The sequence below is a fragment of the Pagrus major genome, chromosome 12 (genome assembly GCF_040436345.1).
Source record: "Pagrus major chromosome 12, Pma_NU_1.0".
Classification (NCBI taxonomy): domain Eukaryota; kingdom Metazoa; phylum Chordata; class Actinopteri; order Spariformes; family Sparidae; genus Pagrus; species Pagrus major.
This window is the reverse complement of record NC_133226.1, coordinates 11,410,368-11,433,489: the sequence shown is the minus strand read 5'-3', so window position 1 is coordinate 11,433,489 and position 23,122 is coordinate 11,410,368. Positions and strand designations below refer to the sequence as shown.

Genomic DNA, 23,122 nt, shown 5'->3' with positions numbered 1-23,122 from the left:
TCTGAAGCAAGTTGCAAGTCTGTGCCAGGAGATTTTCATACTGTAATGAAATAAATGGAAACCTGCGGTTGCCTGGAAAAGGCAAAAATTTAAACCACTATGCAAAAAGATGATCAGAAATGTAATATGTAAAGTAAATGTTCTGCCAACTATAACTTTTTTTTTAATCAAAATGTCCAACCTCTTTATCAAAGCCTTCTTATCCATGCGCACAATATATACCCTCTGAATCTCACAAATCAAAGAAGTGAGTTGCAGTGCGTCAAGATTTTTTCTATTTGATTGTCATGATGACTTCAAAGTTTTAAGCATCAACATAAAACCACTTTTTAAAAAGTCTTTCACATGTCATGATATTGGCTTTCATTAATTCCTGCACTATTTTCTGAAATATGAAGATATAGGTCAGAATGTCATAGGTGCATCACTAACGCTTCTGATTATAAGCTTGGATTTAATCTTTAGAAGCTTTTATAATAAATGACAAACAACCTGATATTTACGGTAGATGTGATACACACATTTTACCTGTTGGTTACACTTTTCATAATCACACGGCACTTATCTTGTGCCTGATGTGAGTGTTTAAGAGAGATACAGGTTGTGTCTTAACAGATAACAGCAGCACTACTTCAGCTACAGCTTATCTCGTGTTTGCTATGTAATCCACTCATTCCACAGGATGTATTTAAACAGTGTGACAAGCTGACATACAAGTCTTTGCTCATTTTCACTTTGCAAACACGATACAGATAAACGCTAACCCTTTAAACCAGGTATTTAACTTGCTATTTATCAGTGAAAACAAAAGAGTGGTTTGATGACGTTGTGAAGTAGCGTAGGATCATGGGAGTTGCTGTCTTCATTGTTTAACAGCCTCCATTGCCATGCAGAAAATCTATTCTGCATGACTCAGGTAGAGATGTTAACAGACGAGGTAATGTTTAAGTTTTATTCACAGTACATTTGTCCAGCTTCCTTCCTCACTCTCTGACGCATCATCGGATGTTTCCACTGAAGTTGTATTGACAGGTGACCCAATGAAACACACCGTTCCCTTGAATAAAATTACAGATTTCTCTGAGTTAGGACATCACTGGAAACATTTGGGACAATGTCAAGTACACATCAAGTTATTTTTAGGCATTTTAACACAGAAATGTTACACATTATATCTCTAACTGAACCTTCCACTAACCATGAACCTAAATTTTAATGATTTACTACAATTGGACTTGCATTTTGTGTCCAAAAGGAATACAAGTTTCCACAGTGTGAGTAATACAAGCACACACACACACACACACACACACACACACACACACACACACACACACACACACACACACACACACAAATGCCTGTCACTTTTTGCAAATGACGCCATGCCCCGCCCACACTTGCTGATCGAGCCAATAGGAAACAGTGTGAGGGGTGAGCAAAGGGCTGCTCTTATCTTCCTATTTATCCAGCAGAGATCACTCAGATCTCCTGCGGTCTGACTGCTCAGTTGACATCAGAGACGGATAGAGGGCGAGACAAACAGAGAGTGAAAGGGAGAGAGAGAGAGAAGAAGTTCAGGCAACACAGAGCTGATTAACGTACGACACATCAGACACTTGTGGTCCTGTTTGTCCCTGTGGCTCTGACTCTGCAGGTGAGTTTGTTGTGACACTTCAGCGAATGGAACTGTGTTTTCTTATCATCTGGATTTAAATGTCCAAGAAATGAACACTGATGCATTCAGTATAGTTATACTGTAACTAGAGGCAGTCCAGCCGGGATTTCTGAGTGAATCTACAATCATTAATTGTCCTTCATGCAGGAAGTATTGTATTAACCACATCTGGACAGGTGAGAATGGCAGGGTATCGTACAGTTCTGCTGTGGTTTGGATCAGTTTGACTTGGATTTTCAGTCTGTGGAGAGCGTTACTGAACTGGAGAGGTGTTGGTCGGTCCACATGAAACCTTTTACAAATATGGAGCTAAGTAATTGTTTTTCAGAATAGTCTTTAAAGGAGCAAGTTTTGTATTTGAGTTTTTTTTTAATACGAACTGTCTGACGTCTACTTAATTTGAGTAGAGAATTGCCGTAGTAATTACTGGTTCCAGCCCTTTATGATATTCCTTAACGGGGCACTATGTAGATTTTGGAGAAGAAATTCAAAACTCAGAAATGTACAATATTAATGAGGTAATAATACAAACTCAGAGATATTTATCTTTCCCATAACTGAATAAACAAGCTGTTCTCAGAGGAAAATAAGGTCCCCAGAACACTGTTTGAAGCTAGGAAGGTGGCAGGGTCCGCCAAATATAAACAAATCATTCAGTCATGAAAACGAAGACAGCTTGTTTATTTAGTTTGTTTAGGCAGAAAATAAATCAGTCAATGAAGATCTGTCTCTTCTAAAATTTCTTCCCCAAAACTACACAGTGCACCTTTAATGTCAAATATTGAAAACCGTCGCTTGACTGTTGGCTTTGCAAGTTCAACATGGATGTTTTGAACAACATGATCTTTTTGAAACCACCTGTTCTCTCTTCAAGTCAGAACAGTGTGGGGCTCTTTGGTTGCACAGTTTTCATGGTTATGACCTGTTGTATCTTTATTGTTGTGTTTTAAAGTTGAAAGTCTACCAGGGATAACAGTCCAGGCTTCAGTAGTGTTGCTCAGTGTGTAGACCGACCCTAAGGGTTTTTTAAAAGCCACAATATTTGTCACCAGATTAGGAATCAGGTTTTTAAAAGTTAGATACATATACATATTTCGGTATGGTACTTTTGGCCAAAACAATCACACTTGATTTTCTTTAAATCTGCACATGCAGGACAAAATTAGTTAATTAACTGCAGTAGATTGAACAAGGTCGATGTTGTTTCTTTGATACTGAAGACCTTACATGACAAATATCAGCTTCCTGTCACACAGTGATGATTCATCTGTGAAGTCAGGCTTTTTTTTCGCTCCTTTAACATGATTGAATGGAAAAGATTGCAGCTATACATGAAAGGCGCGCTCCCCCCTCAGAGGACGCTTTCAGGTCATTTCTAAGCAGTGCTGGGGTGCTTTTATATCACATGATTAAAGGCGGAGAACATTGATTAGAAATGGTTTACAGAAACAGCTTTAATCAATTGTTTTCAGTGCTGACACTGAAGTAAATTAAATCCTTTTATTCAAGAAGGTCCTCAGTGTGACTCCCATCATGTCCAGCAGTTAATCAGGTGTGTGTGTTTCTCTCCGTGAAAGAAAACCTTGTTTAGATGGACAGTTTTTATCTGTTGGCAGGAGTGTTAAGTATAAATGCGGGGTAGCTCTTAAGTATTCGGTCTCTGTGTGTTGTACCTCAAAGCAAAGCCTCATTATTTATCTCCTGTGCCTTTTATCCGACAAAAAAACTAAGGTTGCATTTATTTAAAGGGTCATTTCCATGCAAATTAAGTAATTACTGTCCTGAAGTGAGTGGGAAAATCATCAAATTAGAAAAAAAGACACAATTAAACTTGAGTCCGGGTAAAACAACTGCAAAACAACAAATCTGCTATACGTAGACATAATAATAACACAAAATACTCCTCCTTCTTTATCCACCCGTCATATCAGTCCGTTAGAGGTGCTGGCGCTGCTGCAGGAAGTCACAGCACATACCAGAGTTGCTGTGATGGCAGAGGCTGATAGCACGTCATTTATTATGTTTTATGATTTCTGTGACATGGTTATCTCCGCTGAGACGCAGCTGCTACTGAAAATAACTCAATCTTATGAGAGAGGCCCTCTGCGACCCGCCGGTCACAAGCTTCAGTCATGAGTGTCACGGATGTGTTGATCTACGTCATTCATTTATAGTGACAGTTATAGGTTTTAAAAGCCCATTGATTAGTTTAATGGTATACTTTTTTGTGGAAACCGACTAAGAGATCATTTAGACCATCATGTAACAACTGTAGGATACATTGCTACCTCAAAATTTAACTCACAGAAAAAAGGAATATATTTAAAAAGACTAACATGAATTATTTTGACACTTAAAGAGACATTATAAAGATTTTAGGTCGATGAATGGGTCAACAAAATCAATTAGGATTCTTCATCTTGGAACGCCCCAGAATTCAAACGCTGCATGGCAAACATGCTTAGTGTATACAGGAAGATACAATATCTTATCTACTGACTGAAGGCATCTCTACTGATGTTGACTGTTTCCCTTTCCCTGTCTGTCCTCCCCCTCTCCTATTTCCCTTGATGATGATCTCCCAGGAGCACAGCTGACCACGTTATCTACATCCCCTCCCTCTTCCTCTCACCTTGCTGCCTCCTCTTCCTCCCTAAGACCATGGAGGAGGTCACCAAGGTCACAGACACCACACCGGCCCTGCCAGCTCTCCTGGAACGACGGGTTCGCCAGCGACAGCCCACAGTTTCAGTCCTCAAATCCAAGCTGAAGCAGAGTGCGACATGCTCCGTGCCCAGAGTCCGATCCACCCTGACGGGGTTCTTCCCTGTGGTGCGCTGGCTTCCGAAATACAAGCTCAGAGAGTACGTCTGGGGCGATCTCATGTCCGGTGTGATTGTTGGTATCATCTTGGTACCGCAGGCCATTGCCTACTGCTTGCTGGCAGGAGTGGAGCCCATCTATGGTTTATACACCTCGTTTTACGCCAACATCATCTACTTCCTCATGGGGACATCCAGACATGTCAGTGTGGGGATCTTCAGCCTCATGAGCCTCATGGTCGGACAGGTAATGGATCATAAGTAGCAAGCAATGATCATACAATTAGGGTCTTTAATTACATGTTGGAGGGATTTTTTTTATTCTATTCCTGCTAATACTGGTCACTGGAAAACAGGTCAGGTAAGATCATTGATCCTTTCTTACTGGTGGTTTCTACTTGCCTGCAGGTGGTGGATAAGGAGCTATACCTGGCAGGTTTTGACCTCAATGAGGACTCCAAAGCCCCTGCCCCTGATGTGTTTAATGCCACACTGGGCACTAACCTCACAATTGGTAAGCCTCACAGCGTGGAGCTAATGGGTCTGCAGTGCGAGAAGGAGTGCTACGCCATCGCCATCGCTACTGCTCTTACATTCCTGGCTGGAATCTATCAGGTAAAGGAACAAAGTGCTAATGCATGAGACAAAACACTCTATATCGGAATTAAAGGCACCCTGTGCAGTTTTTGACCACTAGTAGTGCTAAAGAGCAAAGATTTTAAGTGTTGGTTCTCAATTTGTTTGCATCTAGTGCACACAGAACAATCCACATGTATGCACACATGTAGCTGGGTGACGTAATACACAGTGTTACTGTGATGTTACAGATGTTACTTTATTGATTGGTAGTTGGCAATGAACCAAAAATGTGTGTCCTAGAGTTATATTGGCTATAATATATATATATATATATATATATATATATATATATATATATATATATATATATATATATTAAAATGGTCCCAGTAACCCTAATAACATTCTCATGTTTTGTAGGTATAATGTATCCTGTGATCACAATCTTAGTTTTAAATGTTAGCATGCTAACATTTGCTAATTAGCACTTAACACAAAATACAGGTTGTGGCTAATGGGTATTTTAGGTCATTAATCATGCAGAAATTTAGTGACGAACCAAAGTATTGTGTGAAAGATGAGGTTTCTAACTTTCTCTTTCCCCTCCATCCTCTTCCTTCCTACTCCACCTCCTAATCTCCTCACCAGCTCTTGATGGCTGTGTTTCGGCTCGGCTTCGTCTCTGTGTACCTTTCCTCTCCTATGCTGGATGGTTTTGCCACTGGAGCCTCTTTCACCATCCTGACTGTGCAGGCTAAATACCTGTTGGGTCTAAAGATTCCCCGTCACCAGGGCTACGGCACAGTTGTCGTCACCTGGATTAACATCTTTGCCAACATTCATAAGACCAACATGTGTGACCTCATCACTAGTGCCCTCTGTATCTCTATATTAGGTAAAGACCTCTATTTCATATACTTCCTATTAGATTCAAATTCGTTCATTTCTTTATCATAGAATAACACTGAATTTTTATTTATAGTGGCAGGGAAAGAGATCCAGGAGCGCTACAAGGATCGTCTAAAGATCCCTCTGCCGACTGAGCTGATAGTAGTTGCAGGAGCTACGCTGGCCAGCCATTTTGGGGAGCTGAACAGTCGTTACAGCTCCAGTGTTTCCGGTCACATCCCCACAGGGTTCATTCCTCCCGAGGTGCCCAACTTTGGTCTGATGCAGCGGGTGGCACTGGATGCTATTCCTCTGGCAGTCATTAGGTAATGAACAACAAATTTAACAACATGTTTGCTTGGCATCAACATGTGTCTCTTATCTGGGTGGTTACAGATACAATTTAGTAGCTGGATTACCGTCAGGCAATAATATGTGCCCTGATTGCCTAGATTGAGATCTCATTGCACTTTCACCCCAAGAAACACACAACTATGGACATTTCCTCCTCTATTATTTCAGTTTCTCTTGAAATGGATTAAGTATGTCATTGCAAGACAATACCTAAGTCCTAATTCAACAATACTTATGGATGCAGAAATATTGTTATCTTATAATAGTAAATGTATGGGAGCAAACAAATTCCATTTTACTTAAGCTTCTGTTAATATGATTACCCTGAATGTTTATTTACACCAGGTCTTAAAGGGACTTAACGTGCTTTTATGAGCCAAAAAGATTAATTTACTGCCCTGATTTGTAAACAAAATCTAATTTTGTCTTGCAGTTTTGCCTTCACGGTGTCGCTGTCCGAGATGTTTGCCAAGAAAAACGGCTACACGGTCCGTCCTAACCAGGAGATGCTGGCCATTAGCTTATGCAACATCATCCCTTCCTTCTTCCACTGCTTCACCACCAGTGCAGCACTGGCCAAAACCATGGTGAAGGACTCAACAGGCTGCCAGACACAGGTGAATTTCACACTTCTGAAAATGGTCAAACCTATTTATCTAAAGATATATCTTATCTAAAGACATTTTCACATTATTGTTGAGCTACCTTCTGCTGCAAAACAGCTTCAATACTGTTTCACGCTTTCAAAGATCTGTGCAAAACATTCTCACTACCTTTATTTTCTTAACAAGGATGAATCAGATCGATAACTACCCAAAGACAACAAGGGATGGGGCTTCAACTAATTTGTCCTGTCACACATCTTGGGGCAAAAGTTCTGCGAAAGGCAAATATTGATATAATATTTCCTGTGTTAGGAATTGGTGTCTGTCCTGAGGACATGTGTACTTTCCCTGTTCATGTTAACATTGAGGAAGGTGTTCACTAAACAATTACCAGCCACACCATTTAAACCACAACTACTTAATATTGTGCAGGTTCCTCTTGTGCAGCCAAGCAGCTCTAAACTGTCAAGGCAATGATCATAAGCGACTGGGGGTGTCCTGTGGTGTCTGGCACCAGGATGTTTGTAGTGGATCCTTTGGGTCCTGTATGTTGGGATGGGGAGGGGGTGGGGCCTCCATGCATCAGACTTATTCTAGCACATCCCACAGATGCTCGATCAGATTTGGAGCTGGAGAATTTGAAGGCCCAGTCAACGCCTTGGGTTCTTTGTTGTGTTCTTCAAGCAGTTCCTGAAAAGTTTTTGTGGTTTGTCGGGGTTCATTATCCTTCTGGGGGGCCACTGCCATCGGGTAGTGCTGTCGCCATGAGTGGGTGTACTTAGTCTGCAACAGTGTTTGGATGGGTGGTGTGTGTCAAGTGGTATCCACATGAGTGCACTGACCCAAGCTTTCCCAGCAGACCATTGCATTGTAACGAGATGATCAAAGTGTTTTTCATCTCACATCTGCGGTTTTAATACTGTGGCTGATCTATCTCCGTTTCTCTCCATTTCTCTGCTCCTCCCTCAGGTATCAAGTTTGATCAGTGCCCTGGTTGTCCTTCTCGTCCTCCTCTTCTTCGCACCATTCTTCTACGATCTCCAGAAGTGCGTTCTTGCCTGTATCATCATTGTCAGCCTTCGGGGGGCTCTGAGGAAGTTCAAGGATGTCCCAGCTAAGTGGCGTGCCAGTAAAAATGATGCCATTGTGTGGCTGGTCGCGATGTCGGCCACAGCTTTGATCAGCGTGGAGCTGGGCCTCCTGGTCGGAGTAGTTTTTTCAATGACCTGCGTCATCTTTAAGACCCAGAACCCTAAGGTGAGTAATTGACTTGATGCTGATAATGGTTTTGAAAGCTGAAAGCTGAAAGCTCATGATCTCATCTCATCTGATGTCAGGTCTCTCTCCTCGGCCGGGCCAATGACACTGATCTTTACGAGGACATGGACGAGTACAAGGACCTCACACCTCCACCTCGGGTTCAGGTCTTCCGCTTCCAGGCTCCTCTGTACTACGCCAACAAGGACTCATTCCTCAAATCCCTCTACAAAGCTGTCGGAGTGGAGCCTTTCTTAGAGATGACTAAGAGGAGAAAGGTAGAGAAGAAGGCCAAAGAGATGTCCTCAAAACAAACCAAGGCAAATGGGGATAAAAACAACGGAGAGGCCGTTATCAGACTCGTCCAGAGAGAACTGGATTTCCACACAATAGTTTTAGACTGCTCTGCCATGCCTTTCATAGACTCAACAGGCATGGCCACATTTAAGGGGCTGGTCAAGGAATATAAAGAGATCAAGGTGAGCGTTCTCCTCGCCAACTGTAACACCTCGGTCATTGATCTCCTGCAGAAGGGACAGTTCTTCGGGAAGAATGACCAAGACATGAGCAGCATGCTGTTTCATACAGTCCACGCTGCAGTGCTTCATGCAAACAGTACATTTGCAGCAGCAGAAAGCAGGTCAGAAGACTCTGTGGTGTAGAGCAGCAGGAAGAAGAAGGAAATGAGACAATTTAGGTATGCTATCTTGCCATCTTTAACAATACTGTAGTAGGCAGCTTTGAGGTTGCCTTTTAGGAAACGATGTCCAAGAAAACCCGGGGGTACCATGAGGATCCAATACCCTTATTTGTACCCTTAAAAACCTTTCGACAAAAATAAGATCTGACCTGCCCAATGAGCATTCTCTAAAGACATTTTTCAAGAAATAAAATGCCATTTCACTGATGAAAAGAAAGTCATTTCATGAAATGTAGTAATTATTATTTACTGCTCAAGGTGCCTTTCAATATCAGGGTTTCTTTACAATCAGCAAGAAAACAATATGGTGAACAGAACGTTTTTCTTTCTGGCAAACCCAAACTTCTTGGCTGGGCTCTCTTTTGTGATCTCTGAGTCATTTTGACATCATTGGTGCCAACATGGATTACAATTTTGCTAATGCTAGCGTGCATTGTTTGACCTTGTGCGCCGGGGGTAGAGGAGGCACATGGGGCAACAGGACAACCAATGGAGAGTCAAAAACAGGAAGTTAGGAGCACCACCAGTTACTTGGCAGCTGAAAAGGAATAAACTCTGCATTATCTGCAGAAGACATTATGCTAATGCTATCAGTAACAGGCTTGCCATCAAGTCTTGGGCTTAAGCTATCAAGAGTCCCCATAACGTTAGCAGAGATGAGCTGTTCTACCTTACTGACACGTTTCTTGAGACGCCCCATCGACACAGGCAAAACAGTTAACACAAACCGTTTTAACACAGTTATCGATGTTGCGTTAGCTGTGGATGACTAGAGGCTAAGCTAGTTTGCTAGGCTAGGCTCAGGGCTGAGCTAACAGAGCAGGCAACCAGCTAACAGTAAGATCATTTAAGATAATAAAAAGTAGCGAGTCTAATGTGATATGGACTTACTACAGAGAGAATAACTGACCAGACAAGAAGAAAAGTGAAGAAAAAGGAGGGTTAAGAGGGTTTTAAAAGGGGAAACCGAGGAAGGGGAAGGAGAAAACACCAGGAATCAGGTGAAAATAAGGGAAATTGGTCTTTGAAGAAAAGGAAAAGGAAGAACATAAAGTCAGTAAATATATTCACTGATCAGCAAATTATAAAATGGCTTTACAAATATTTGAAAATTTTCATACATGACAGAATGTTGTTACAGCCCATATAGTCATATATTTGCTGTCTGACTCAGTAGCTGTTTCAGATTAAGATACAAAGAAAGAAAAGGAGATATGATTTTTTTTTTTTTTTTTTAAGTTGGTTGCATTATACACCTATACACATTTTCAATCACTGAATCAGAATGCTGGGACTCACAGACCAAGGTGTGTGTATGTCTGAAGACCTTTAAGGGACTGCCCATGATCCACAGCATTAGTGATATCAAGAATGAGGTCTCCTAAATGTAAACACAGCGAGCACTGTGACCTACATCTAATATGTATGTCCTTGCTTGTTTAGTGATTGATTGATTACAGTTGATTTGTGTGAATGTTAGTTCTCACAAATGTGTTTTCTTCAGTATCCAGGTTAGCTTCTATTCAGTTGCTGATTAATGTCTTGGTTTTTTTCATACGACACAATTGTGTCACTGCAAAGCCGTTTTAAACTTTTATATCACTTCAAGCCTTTGGTCAAAGTCCACGATGGCCCTGATCCAAGAGTCCAAGAGTTCAGACACAGAGATTCAGCCACGGTCAGCGGGATTTCCTAAGTAGCCAACTATTACCCTGGACCGCAAAATAATTTCTGAAAAGGCCTGTTAATCTCTTCCTGACTATAAGAAGAAGCGCTTGTTCATGGAGGGATCAGAAGTTTTATATGACTCACAAGGTCTCACACACAGAGAGAGCATTGCCTTCAAACCAGGGCTCATTACAACATACTTGTACTCTTGCCCTGTTTCCCGACCCAGCAAGAACAGTAGGATCTGTTCTTGTAAAAAATAGAGGATTGACACATCTGAGGTCATTTCTCAGGTGCTGGATGAAAGATAATCATCATATGGTGCTTCTAGATTGATATTTTACTGAGTACACTGATGGCAGCAGGTGATGCCACGTATTTTGTCAAAATGCTTCACTGCCACTGGTTTGTTCGATGAAATGTTTTTATGACTTGCAATTTTGTTTCTGTCAGCTCTTCAAACTTCTTCAAATCATTTCTTGAAAGTAATTTGTAATTTAATAAGATGCAGACTTTCTGGTTTGTAAATTTAGAAAATCATCATTCTGTATTTTCATACACTTATTTTGTCATCAGCATTTTTTCCATGTATTCCTTTTAACCAAATCATGATAGTGATTACATGAGATTTTAGGAGAAGTCTGTTCGACTTTCATTTCTGACTTAGTGTTGACATTCAACACTCATAAGCAAACACTGCCTTAATGTTTGAATACTTGAATTAAACACAAGTTTTTAGCTAAGTGCATGTGTCTGTGACTCTGTTATTGCCATTAGTAACAGATGTACAAGGGAATCTGGTAATGACAGATGTTATTTTACCATATTATTTTGCCAAAGGAAGGAACACAACAGCTGCACTCATCAATATTTTCATATCAGCAATGGATCAAATCAAATATGTATAATATGTAAAAATATGTGTAATTCTGTAGTTCTCCTCATCTTCACGGAGTGTTTCAGCATCTTTAAGCCGATTGTTTTGGTTTTATGGCCACTTCTAAAATGTGTTAATTTGAAATCTAAAAACTCAGCAGCAATGTGTGTCTCCACAAACAATGTTGTGGTTAATAAGGCGGCGTAAGATCTTTGAAGTTGGTTTGGTGTGTGTGGGTCCTGTCAGTGGTCAGACTTTTAAATAAAACTTACAAAATGTGCTAAAATGTAACGTGGAGTGGCACATTTTGTCACTGGAGGTGACCTTTTGTCACAAAGCTGCTAAGGCTACATTTATAAATGAAAGTGTAAAAGATATCGTAACTTACTTAAAGGCAACTACATCTTTAAGAATTGAAATAAATTCTAAATTGAAATGTGTCCAAATTAACTTTGAATGTTCCAGAAATGATGATTAAACAACCTGAGCAGCTTTAAAAGGCAACACAGTGCTGCTGTGTCAGGCTCCACACAACCATCCATCAGTCCATGAGGTAACACACTCATGACTATCATTTGCTCACATAATTATCATACTTTTAACATTTAAGTTTGTCTTCTTATGCTCATAGTCATCCTAAATGATAGCGCTGCTACAGCATTTCATGTGACTGCCCTTATAACCCATGTAATTATCTATAGCACAGTTACACATTGAGGTTAAGGGCCCATCATCACTTATTAACTGTAAAGATGCTGAAGGTAAGCAGTTTTTCTGCACCGAGACTGACAATGATTAAATATATTTACATAGATGAAAATGAAAAGTCATGCACGTGTCACAATGTACGATCTATGGCTCCTTTGATTACTGCAACAGAACAGAAAGAAAGAGTCTGTAAGGCAACTAAACATGATAGAAATAGTAGTCTACATAATTACTAGTCATTTTAATTCATTTGAAGCATGGACAGATTTGTCCAAGTACACCTGTCTGAAGACCAAACCTATTTCAAACCTCAGCATGCTTCATTCCCACGAACTAACTCTAAAACACAAAGATCTGTGCCTTGGAGCTGAAGTTCAAAGTTAAGGTTTCTTATAGGTATCACCAAATGGATCAACAAGCGCTACAAAGTTGAAGATATTTAAATTACTTCAAACTGCAAGAAAAAAATCAACACGCGGCACAAAAGAGGAGCGTACACCAGGAAAACAATGGTTTTTCTGGTGATGCATTTCTCATAGAGTGATCGGCCTTCTTAGACTTGCAAGGTAAGGAAACAACTAGCCTGGCTCTGCCCAAATGTAGCTTAATAAAATCTACCTACATTACCAGTACCTCTAAAGCTCACCAATTAACAAAATATATCTTTTCAGTTCAATCTGGGCAAACCCTGAAGTGTGGCATATGTCAAAATGACAATCAGCTCTTTTACAATCAGGTTACGTGCTGGAGCAGTGGCTTAATAACGGCCCAATAAAAATGTGAATTGTTTTTTCACCTCAGTTTTTGTAAAGATTTTGTATTCAGAGGAGCTGGTCAGTGTATTGTGATATCTTAGTTTGGCTTAGTTTCCCTCTTTACAGTCTGCTAAGCTAAGCTAAGCTAACCAGCAGCTGGTCACAATTAACAGTGGAATCGATCTTGTCATCTAACCCTCAGCAAGAATATGAATAAGCTAATTTATGAAAATTGCTATTATAAAGGCAGTTCCAGTAGTCTCCTAGCTCAGGCTGATTTCCCACCCTGACTGTGTCACACAACCTTTGCATAAATATTCATCACTGGATGAGGTGATTTGTTGATGGACAGTTATTTGCAGCAACTAAGATAGTCTTTGTGCACTATCTTTATTAAAGTTAGAGGAGTGTTTATGGTGTATTTCAAGCTGCTGAGTATGTGACTATGACTTGCAGAGTCATCAAGAAGTCCCTGTGTTTAACAAGCATGTCGAACTGCTAACTGAAGTGAATCACTCGACTCTGGGTGAACAGAAAACTCTCCACTCAGCAAGATTCACCTCCGTTAGAAGACAATGGATGGACGAGTAGGTCAAACGAGGCAAAGGAAAAACATGGTTCCCACTCACTGAGAGAGAGACGGTGATATGACAAAAATCAGAAATGTTCACCCACATTTTCTTTGAACTCTTTAATGTAAATGGGCAACTTTTGTATCAATGCTGCCCTCTGTTGTTCACTAACGTGAACATCACTGTATGGAGAGTAATTCTAATCCAAAAACAAAGGACGAAAGACTGAGCAGCAATGTATTTTCCAGCATTCTTTATTCATTCAAAATATTTAAAAATATATTTTCACATAGGCACTGAAATAAATATTATACATCTTGTAGGTCAGTGTCAGTGCTTCATCATATAAATGATATTCAAGAAAAACCCAAACACAGGATCAAACAATCATGAGATCATTCAGAAAAACATCAGGCATAATATATATGTTAATGAGAGGGGCAGTTCATGTTCAAGAATAAAAACAACACACGCTCAAAAAGGCAAAATGAAATAAAGTAAAAACCATAATGGCCTTGTGGTGTAACAGCGAAGATGATGTCGGTCCAAGTTTGATCTTTTTCGATTTTTGTTTCCTTCTGGACCAAAAAACAGTATGAGTGTATACGGTGTAAATACTCAAAGATAATAAGGCAAATGCAGTACAAATGTGATTAAAACTATGTAAAAGTAAACACAAAACATAACACTAAACATTTAAATACATAACTGCTCCAAACACTGACCTTATTTAAACAGCTTCAAGTAGACAATGATGATTTAACACGCTGGCAGCCTTTATGATAGAGACGACATCTGATAACTGGTCACCACTATGGCTGATGCAGTCAGTGAGAACTTCTGTTCACTGAGCTCTCAGCACAAATGTGACTTCATTGTCTTTATCGAACAACTCAAGCTATTGTTAAAGAGTAATATCATCCAAATTACCTTTAGATTTATAGAAACATTTTTTAATTCATGAGATAGTTTTTGTTTTACAACCCTGATTCCAATAAAAGTTGGGACGCTGTGTAAAACATAAACAGAATGCAATCATTTACAAAGTGTTCCCATGTAGTAATGTCCTTTATGTGTTTCACAAGGTGTCTAACAAGGTGTCTAACCTCACCCCATCTTTGATTGTGAACGACTGAACCTTTCGACGATGCTCCTCATACCCAATCCTGATACTATCACCTGTTACCAATGAACCTGTTTACCTGTGGAACGTTCCAAACAGGTGTTTTTGGAGCATCACACAACTTTCCCAGTCTTTTGTTTCCTCTGTTCTGTTTTCAAATGATTTTATTTAGATTTTATACAGCATCCCAACTTTTTAGGGAACTGGGGTTGTTTTTGCTCAGGTTTTTAAAACACTTTCTAACAAAGACACACAGTACAGCCGTCCTTAAAAAACTGTTAGAATCATGTTTTTAATGTCATGTTTGAATGTTTTAGACGCCAAAACCTAAATTCCATTCACCTTCATTGTATTAATCGCACAATGCATAAAATCAAAACTATGTTTACCCTGTAAAGATAAGTTAAAGATAGTTTTGTTGTAATTTGGATGAACCACAATATTTAAACACAGCATTGTCGGTTCATTGGAAACCTCAACTTTAAACTTGTTTACTGGCCAGAATTTGATTCAGTTTGATCTGATTTATTGTGCGTCTACAAACGAAAGCTGTGATGGGCAAATTAGGTAAACTAATAAACAAATAAGACACCAAAATCATGCAACATGATGTCAGTAGATGTAGATTTAGCAATAATTTCATAACTTGCCTTGTAATGGCAGGCCTGGTTTACTTAAAAGATTAAATCCAATAATGACAATTATAGCAAAGGTGATGATGACTATACAACATGTTGATTAACTCTGTCTCTGTCACATACTGTGAGGGCAATGTAAAGAGTTATTACAGTATTTTTTTTTCTTGAACTGCCACCTTAATTGTTGCAAAGAACAAACACACAAAATTAAAAAGACACAAATCAAGAAGTGCTAAGAAAACAGTGTAGCCTAAATAGGGCTCCCACATTTTTTTTTTTTTTACATGTTCCAGTTTGATCGTTGATTAAAATATTTGTTCAAAAGCTTCAAATACTAGATTCACAGTGTTGAATTTCCAGTTGTCATGTTTTTTTCTCCTCTGCTTTCCACCTTTCAAGACATTTCATACAATCTAATCCTGTAGGAACTGATAGATGAAACTAAATTAAATGCAAAAGAAGTCCACACAGGCTATGTTTGTTTGATTCAAAAGAATCCCTATGGATAGATTTTCAATACTTCTGTACAAAAAACATGGTAACCAATTATCAACCAATTAAAAAACACCAAACGTTAGTCAGTTTCTACAAAAGAATTCCTGTTTCATGCATTGATCATAGTGATTACGGAGCAACATCGAGTGTTATTTTCTGTCCATCAGTGTGGAGCGGCTACATAACTTTTGACATCAGTTCAGCTTCTGTTAAGAGGATTTAAGATTTACTGGAGCTCCTAAAAACTCTTAGCTGGCATCTTCAGTTAGAGACAGAAGACTTACAGACGATACTGGTCTTCAACAGCTGGCCAGGGTACAAACGGTCCGACAGTAACCAACGGCTCAGTGAAAGCTACTGTCAGACTCTCGGTTTCGAACCTTAGGAGATAATAGTCAGGAGCTGCTGGTAGTTAGTGGTAGTTAGGTTGCAACTTCTAACCAGCAGCTAACTGGTAAGAAGTCCTTGAATAATAACATAATGAGTTTAACTGATATCTACTTACAATTAGCCTGCATCTGATTGCCTTCCCATCACAATATTTGATCAGTTTAACTTAGCTGCTGGTCCGGGTGGGGCAGGCCTGGCTGTGTCTGAATTGCATGATGTTCACGGCTGTCTGATGCCACCAGTAAAACATCACCACCACCAGTATGTGCCACACCTGGTGGCTGGCACCCAAGTAGTTCAGCTGGCCTAGAAGAGGACAGGAAATACAAGGCTCAAAGTTGTGTTTTGTTTATTATCATACTTACATACATACTTACTCACAGAATTAAATCAGGAGATGACAAAGAGCAGAGGGATGAGTACCAAAGTCCAAACTTTATAGGCAACATGGAAAGGGCTCATTAAAGTGCTCAGAGAAAAAATGGAGATTTGAACATCTACAACTGAATGAACTGGCAAACTCCACCTGCTGATGACAGTTATGTGATGTGATGGGCTGTGATGGGCTGAGACAACGTAATCATCTTGTTAAGGAGCTGTTTCTTCGATCTATCGAGTGACCTAAATCCATGTAACGTATACAGTAATTAGCTTGCTAGCTATCCTGCTTACATAAGTAACCTAAAATATCAATAAAAATATGCTTTAGGTTGCTCAAGTTTGATGGTTTCAATTGAAAGCGAATGCCTTTTGCAGAACACTTTGAATGCAGTTCAGCACCCAGTACTCCACTATATCTTATCATAGCAAATAGTTGTTTGAGACCACGTGCTTTTGTTCCAGACCACACATGTTCAAACCATCTTAAACCTTGAACTGCAGCTTAATGCTGACAAAATAAAATACAGTTAACACTGGGAAATATATTTTTTACTTTGCTTAATAATAGTCATTGATACAGTCACTTTAATTGCTGAATTGTTCTTCTGGTGACCAAATGTCTCAATTGGTTTAAAGCTCCCCACTTCAGGCCTGGACGGACGAACGGACGGACAGAGAGAGAGAGAGAGAGAGAGAGAGAGAAGGAGGACTCACCAGGGAAATAGCGTTCAGGGATCTTGGTGACGTAGAACAGGAAGGCAGATCCAGCAATCAGGTACATCACTATCACACGAGGCAGGAACAGCTGCACACATAATAAAAACAACGTTTGTAAGACAGAACAGAGAGGAAGAAAATGCTGAGATTCAGGAGTGAGGAACACTCTTAATAAAACTGCTAACTAGTATATACAAAGGTGTAAAAACTTAATGTGAGCATACATCAGCGCACTCTCACTTTGCTTGTTTTCTACTATCACTGTACTTCCTCACCTGTACGACATCAGTAGAGAACCCTCCGTTGAGCCAGACCCAGTGACATGCAGGGATCACACTGATTCCAGCCACACAGCAGAAGATCGTCACCCGTATCCGTCGCCAGTCGTTGCTGAGGTAACGAGGGTGCACCTGAGCACAGAAGACGGCCAGGATCAGGGACAGGACTGTCATCAGGTAGACCTGTCGCCAAAACTGCAAGACGGGAGAGAAACCAATTAGATACAGTCTTGTCAGAGCTAGAGCATCTGTTTCTATAAGTCTATAATATCTTTTACTTTATTCTATCTGAATCGCTGTGGTACAAATCACTTGATATCTGAAGTGTGCACACTTACAGCATTACAGTAGAAAGCGTAGAAGATCCCAGGTACATAACAGCCCAGGATGCCAACAGAGATGCCTGCGTAGTCTAACGCCAGCCAGCGACGGCAAGTCTTCTCTGACCGGTGGCACGAGAACAGGTGATACCCCACAGAACACAACATGCATACCTGGGACGAAAACACACCGTAACATTACAGTCTGACACCTTATCCACAGTCAAATTAAAGCAATTTTCAAGCTTTTTTAAAAGAAGCATTGTCAAGCTCTCCAGCAACTTACATCAGTGGTTAATTACATGTGCAGGCAACAATTTTGCCAGTATTAGACTTTGGAGACAAACTCTATACTCATGCGGCAGTCTCGATCTTGAAGCCAAGGGATGCTATATATCATAGCGCAGTGCATTTTGATGCAGGTGCTGGGTTTCAAACTCACCACTGTGTTCTGTATAGCACTGTTGGTTGGCCCTTTCTGGGTCAACGGAGGAAGCAACATAGTATACTTTGTATTTATAAAGCATTAACTGGTAAACTCCCTTTGTACTTAAATAGTCTTTTGTCATCAACAACCTGACACATGAAACTAGATCTCATGACTGGATCACATTAACAATGCCAAGGTATTAGGTCAGAATGGGGGAAGGCTGCCTTCAGTATTGCTGCAGCCATTATGTGGAAAAACTTTCAAGCTTTCCTCTCTGGTATCATATGGTGTATTTTCAACGAGCTAGTGGCCAAACTGCTCAAGGAAAATACTTGCAGTTGTTAAAATTGTGCGATTGTGAGATTGAGTTTCTTTTTCGTTTTGTAGTTGCCGCCCCCTTGAAAAAGAGAGTTTGGTCTCAGTGGGTATCCCACTAAGATAAAGGATAAATGAAATTAAAAATACACATTTTTAAAGACATATACTAAAAATGATTATTTGACTTCATCACATTAAATCAGATGTTACTGTACTATAAACAACAAACATGTTTTGTGAGCGCATTCTACAGAAGGGTGACAAAATGAAGGTAAACACAAAAAAGATTTATTTTTTCAAAATGTGTCACCTGTCTGTCAGTAGACTTAGCATCCTATACAACATGTCTGAGCCAATATAAAAGTACATATTATGAATGTATTACAGTTACAATTTCAAGCAGTTTCAAGCACTTTATGCAACATATAAGTACTTTTCAAACCTTGAAAACATCACATAAAATACTAGTGTTTTGAAGGATTTCCAGCACTTGTACAAACTCTGCGTTTCAAGTTTTTTTTTTATGATGTCATTTATGGTTTCATCAGATAAACTTTTGTTTTGTTTGACTTTTTTGATTAGAAGTCAACAAAATCCTAATACATGAGCTTCTCAAGAAACAATGGTTGTAAAGACAATCCAGACACACAACACAACATGTACTGATATGGACAAAGAAAGGGGTTTAAGAAGAAGGGTGGTAGACTAACATTACTACACAATGCATACTACACAACATACTTACTGACATTACCAATCCCATTATCAGCTTCTACACAACCTACAACACAAACGGTTCACAGCTAACACACAGACAATAAACATCGTCTCTACAGAGAACAATTCCACAGCTGCCAATGGGGACTCTGAACTAGACTGCCACTCCTATTGTAGCTCTTTATAATACACTGAGCCCCACCTTTACAACAGTAACAGCTACACACCGCTTACACACCTGGTGGGCAGAGGTGAACTGAGTGCACCTGTGGCAGGAAACGTGAATCGACATGAATCAGTTTGTTAAGCCATACAAATACACTGTAACACAGGACACTGTGTAGATTATTTCACATATCATATATTTCACACACAATATTTACAGCTGTACAAAATGAAGAAGCCACTAGAATTACAAGTAGTTAAATCACAGACACTTGCAGATCATACACATTCTTTCTGTAAAAATAAAGGCTGGAAGGACTGAGGAGACCTTATTTTAGTAAATTGAAACCATCTGTATGACCCAAATCACAGCACTGCTCTTATCGACCAACATCTTCGTATTCAGTTTGTCTAAACAACATCACAAGGTCTGGATGAGGGTACAAGACTTTCTCAAATGTCATTAACTTTTCCAAGAGAGGGATTTTCCACCCTATGTCACCCTCACTAGCCAAAAAAGTCTTACCTGGAAGCAGAACAGTCCTATAGTGTAGATGACATAGTCCTCTCTGTTAGCTCCAGAGGCTGGCAGTACTGAGGAGAGGTCGTTGACCCCCAAAGAGAAGAAGAGCAGGAAACCCAGAAGGTGGCTCCAGATGTTCACCGTCTCATTGGACATCATAAAAATACTGTGACAGAAAAGAAGAAACAAAGATTGAATGTATTGTAGAATATATTAAGTAAGTCTTAAATTCTAATTTAAAAAGTGTGTATTTCCCACCTCCTCAGGCAGAGTTTGGAGGGCAGGTGAGCCCTGTAGCCGTCCGTGATGTAGGGGTTTTCTTTGAGGAAGAGGGGGATTTGTTCGTAGGTGTACAGTCTTATTCTCTGGGGTATTAGCACGGGCCAGTGCTGGTAGCTGCCCAACTCGATGTAGTGGGCAGTCTTCAGCAGCTTCTGGGGCATCTTCAGCAGCATCTTGTCCTCTGCTCCTCTGGTGCAAGGCAAGCTGGGGAGGTTAAGGCTGAGTTTGGAGAGAGGGAAAGAGAAAACGCCGGTTAGTAAGAGGCGCTGGCTTCAGTTACATAATTTGAATTCTGGTTGTATTGGTTAGACTAGTTTGTCAAGTAACAACAAAGAGATTCAAGAGAAGAAAACGGTGCAAACATGTTGTGCTTATGACGTGTCTTCCGGTGTTGGTTAGAAGTACTGCAGTACCACAGTGTAGACATAAATACTTGCATTTAAATCCTTACTTAAGTGAAAGTACATAAGTATTGGCTTACAATACCAAAAGCATAAGTACTCTTTAAGCAGAAAAGGGCCATTTCAGAATAAAATACATTAAATCACTGCATTATAATGAATGTGTGCTTCACTAAAGTACTAAAGACAAAGTTGGAACTAATTATCTACTCTAAATAATTTAGGGTAGCATAATAATATGTCATAATTCATTAGTTGTTTTATATTTTCTATAAACAATATGAGTCTGCAAATTAACTACTGTTGTTAAATAAAAGTAGTAGAGTAAAATGTATAATATTAGCTTCCTAAATGAAGTATAATATATCATTAAGAAACGCAATACTCAAGTAAAGTACAAGTACCTCAAAATTGTACTGAAGTACAGTATTTAAGTGAATGTACTTCGTTTCATTCCACATTTAAATACGTGTATTAATGAGTTTAGAGTCAATGTTTTAGGATAGCTGAATAGGACTTTACTGTTTACAGGAAGGCTAGCTAAAGCTAACGATGTCATTGATGCTGACTGACTCCTTCATCCACTCAATAGCATTTGTTTAGCTACCACTCTTTTACCACCACCCGACATGTTGACTCTTCAGCTCAGAGACTAACATCTCTCCCACTTTGAGATAGAGGCTTTTTAAATAACAGTGCAGACACACTGACATCTTCAAACTGCATGTCCGACCGCTATGTTATTGTCGAGCCATGTTAGCATCCGGGTAACGTTATGCTAACCTTGACAGACATTATTTTAGCCAGCTGAACTGATTGAAAACGGGGTGACAAAGCTCACCGTTAGTCGCGGTCCGACTGTCGATGTCCTGGCTCAGATAATTCAGCCATATCCGGATGGCTATGAAGCTGGCATTGCGGTAAAAGATGATCACATTTTTGTTACAAAGAAACTCCGCTACTGAATTCAGCAGGTCTTCTTCTTTCTGGTGTTTACACTAAACGACGACACCGTACGTTGCTGCCACCAACTGGTTGGTGTGGAGAACTGCACCTGTAGCCATTCATTCATTCATGAAACAAGATCATTTCCTGAACTTTCCTGCAAAATATCTCTTGAATCCTACATTAAATTAATTTTCTCAAAGGCTTAGAGTTAAGTCTGTTTTGTCTAGATGAGAATTACATGTCCTGAAGCGCATTTTATTCTAGTGGTTTTGAGCAGATATCTCCACCAAAGCTGAAAAGAAGATCACGCCCTTGCTTTTGGCAGCAGTTTAATTACAATGCAGATTGTTTTCTGGCTGTATAAATGCTTTTCTATTTAATAAAGCAGACTTGTGACCACACCCTGCAATTTCATCTGTGTTGTTTTTGATGGAAGGGATTGGCTGTGGTTCAAGCTTCATCAGCAGTGGTATGAAGAAACACCCTCTGTTTTGTTTTTTAAATGAGGTCAGCAGAGCATCTGGCGATCCCTCCTTACATCAGCAAGACAGTTGGATTGAAAAGGTTGCATCAGCATCCCACATCATAAAATCCTTTTGTGAACAGTGAGTATCTTCCTTAAAGCACAAGTTCACCCAAAAATTAAAAAATTCAGTCGTCATCTACTCACCCTCATGCAGACAGAAAGTCGGGTGAAGTTTCATAGTCCACAAAACATTTCTGGAACAAGACAAGTCACAAGATTCAACATTGATTTGGATTGATGTTATTTACATCCTTGTTAAAGCTGAAATCTTTACTGTAGCTGCTACACTGAAAGCGTATGTCAAGAGCATGTCAAGGGTGTAAATATTGTCTTTTTAAATCAATTTGAGATCTTGGGCCTCCAGAGACTTGGATTAGGCTGGATGAGCTGTACGAAGCCATTTTATGAAGTGCAATATGTGACAATTGGCCACCTGTGGAAATCATACTCAGAACAGACAGGGGGCAGCATATCACTAGAGTAGCTGTTAACTGCTGTTAGCTAGTTAGCTCAGTTAGCCGTGCAACTAGCGGTCCAAACTGTACTTTGTGGAGTACGACTTTCCACCGGCATGGGGTTGATCAGTGAATGACTGAATTTCCATTTTGGGTGGCCTGTCCCTTTAAAACTGCTGTAATGATGAATTGATGCTCTCTGTCTTTCCTCATGTTTTCACTCTGCAGTTGTGTAAAATGTTACATTTTTGTCTTTGTTATAATAGCAAGAATTGGAGGGAGCATGCAGCGTGGGTTCCTCTCTTGTCCAAGAACCTCACCCAAGAACAAAGCCCAGATCACGTAATCCAGAACAGCCGTCTGTGATATCCCAGAGGGATCCCAGACTGTAGCACAAGATTAGACACAGTAAATGACATTTGCTGACACACTGACTTTGGTATGTTATTATTTGAGTTGTTTACTGTCATGACTTCATCCTACTCAAAAGTTACAATTAAACCTACTGGGAAGCCACAGGCAGTCAGAGCACTGCATCCCTGCAAACACAAT

At 39.9% G+C, this 23,122-nt stretch overlaps 2 protein-coding genes across 2 annotated transcripts; one reads left to right on the top strand and one right to left on the bottom strand.

Annotated features, from left to right (window-relative positions):
• Nucleotides 1-1,523: 1,523 nt before the first annotated feature.
• Nucleotides 1,524-11,294, top strand: slc26a1 (solute carrier family 26 member 1). Its single transcript, XM_073478034.1, has 8 exons — nucleotides 1,524-1,657; nucleotides 4,264-4,747; nucleotides 4,909-5,115; nucleotides 5,728-5,974; nucleotides 6,062-6,293; nucleotides 6,755-6,938; nucleotides 7,896-8,183; nucleotides 8,264-11,294. Exons 2-8 carry the CDS (start codon nucleotides 4,340-4,342, stop codon nucleotides 8,843-8,845), a joined length of 2,148 nt encoding a protein of 715 aa, XP_073334135.1. The 5' UTR covers nucleotides 1,524-1,657; nucleotides 4,264-4,339; the 3' UTR covers nucleotides 8,846-11,294.
• Nucleotides 11,295-13,699: 2,405 nt separating this feature from the next.
• LOC141006429 (progestin and adipoQ receptor family member 3-like) lies at nucleotides 13,700-21,629 on the bottom strand. Its single transcript, XM_073478637.1, has 7 exons — nucleotides 21,483-21,629; nucleotides 20,217-20,459; nucleotides 19,962-20,124; nucleotides 17,824-17,979; nucleotides 17,483-17,680; nucleotides 17,205-17,295; nucleotides 13,700-16,415 (listed from the first exon to the last, which is right to left on the bottom strand). Exons 2-7 carry the CDS (start codon nucleotides 20,411-20,413, stop codon nucleotides 16,276-16,278), a joined length of 945 nt encoding a protein of 314 aa, XP_073334738.1. The 5' UTR covers nucleotides 20,414-20,459; nucleotides 21,483-21,629; the 3' UTR covers nucleotides 13,700-16,275.
• Nucleotides 21,630-23,122: the final 1,493 nt, after the last annotated feature.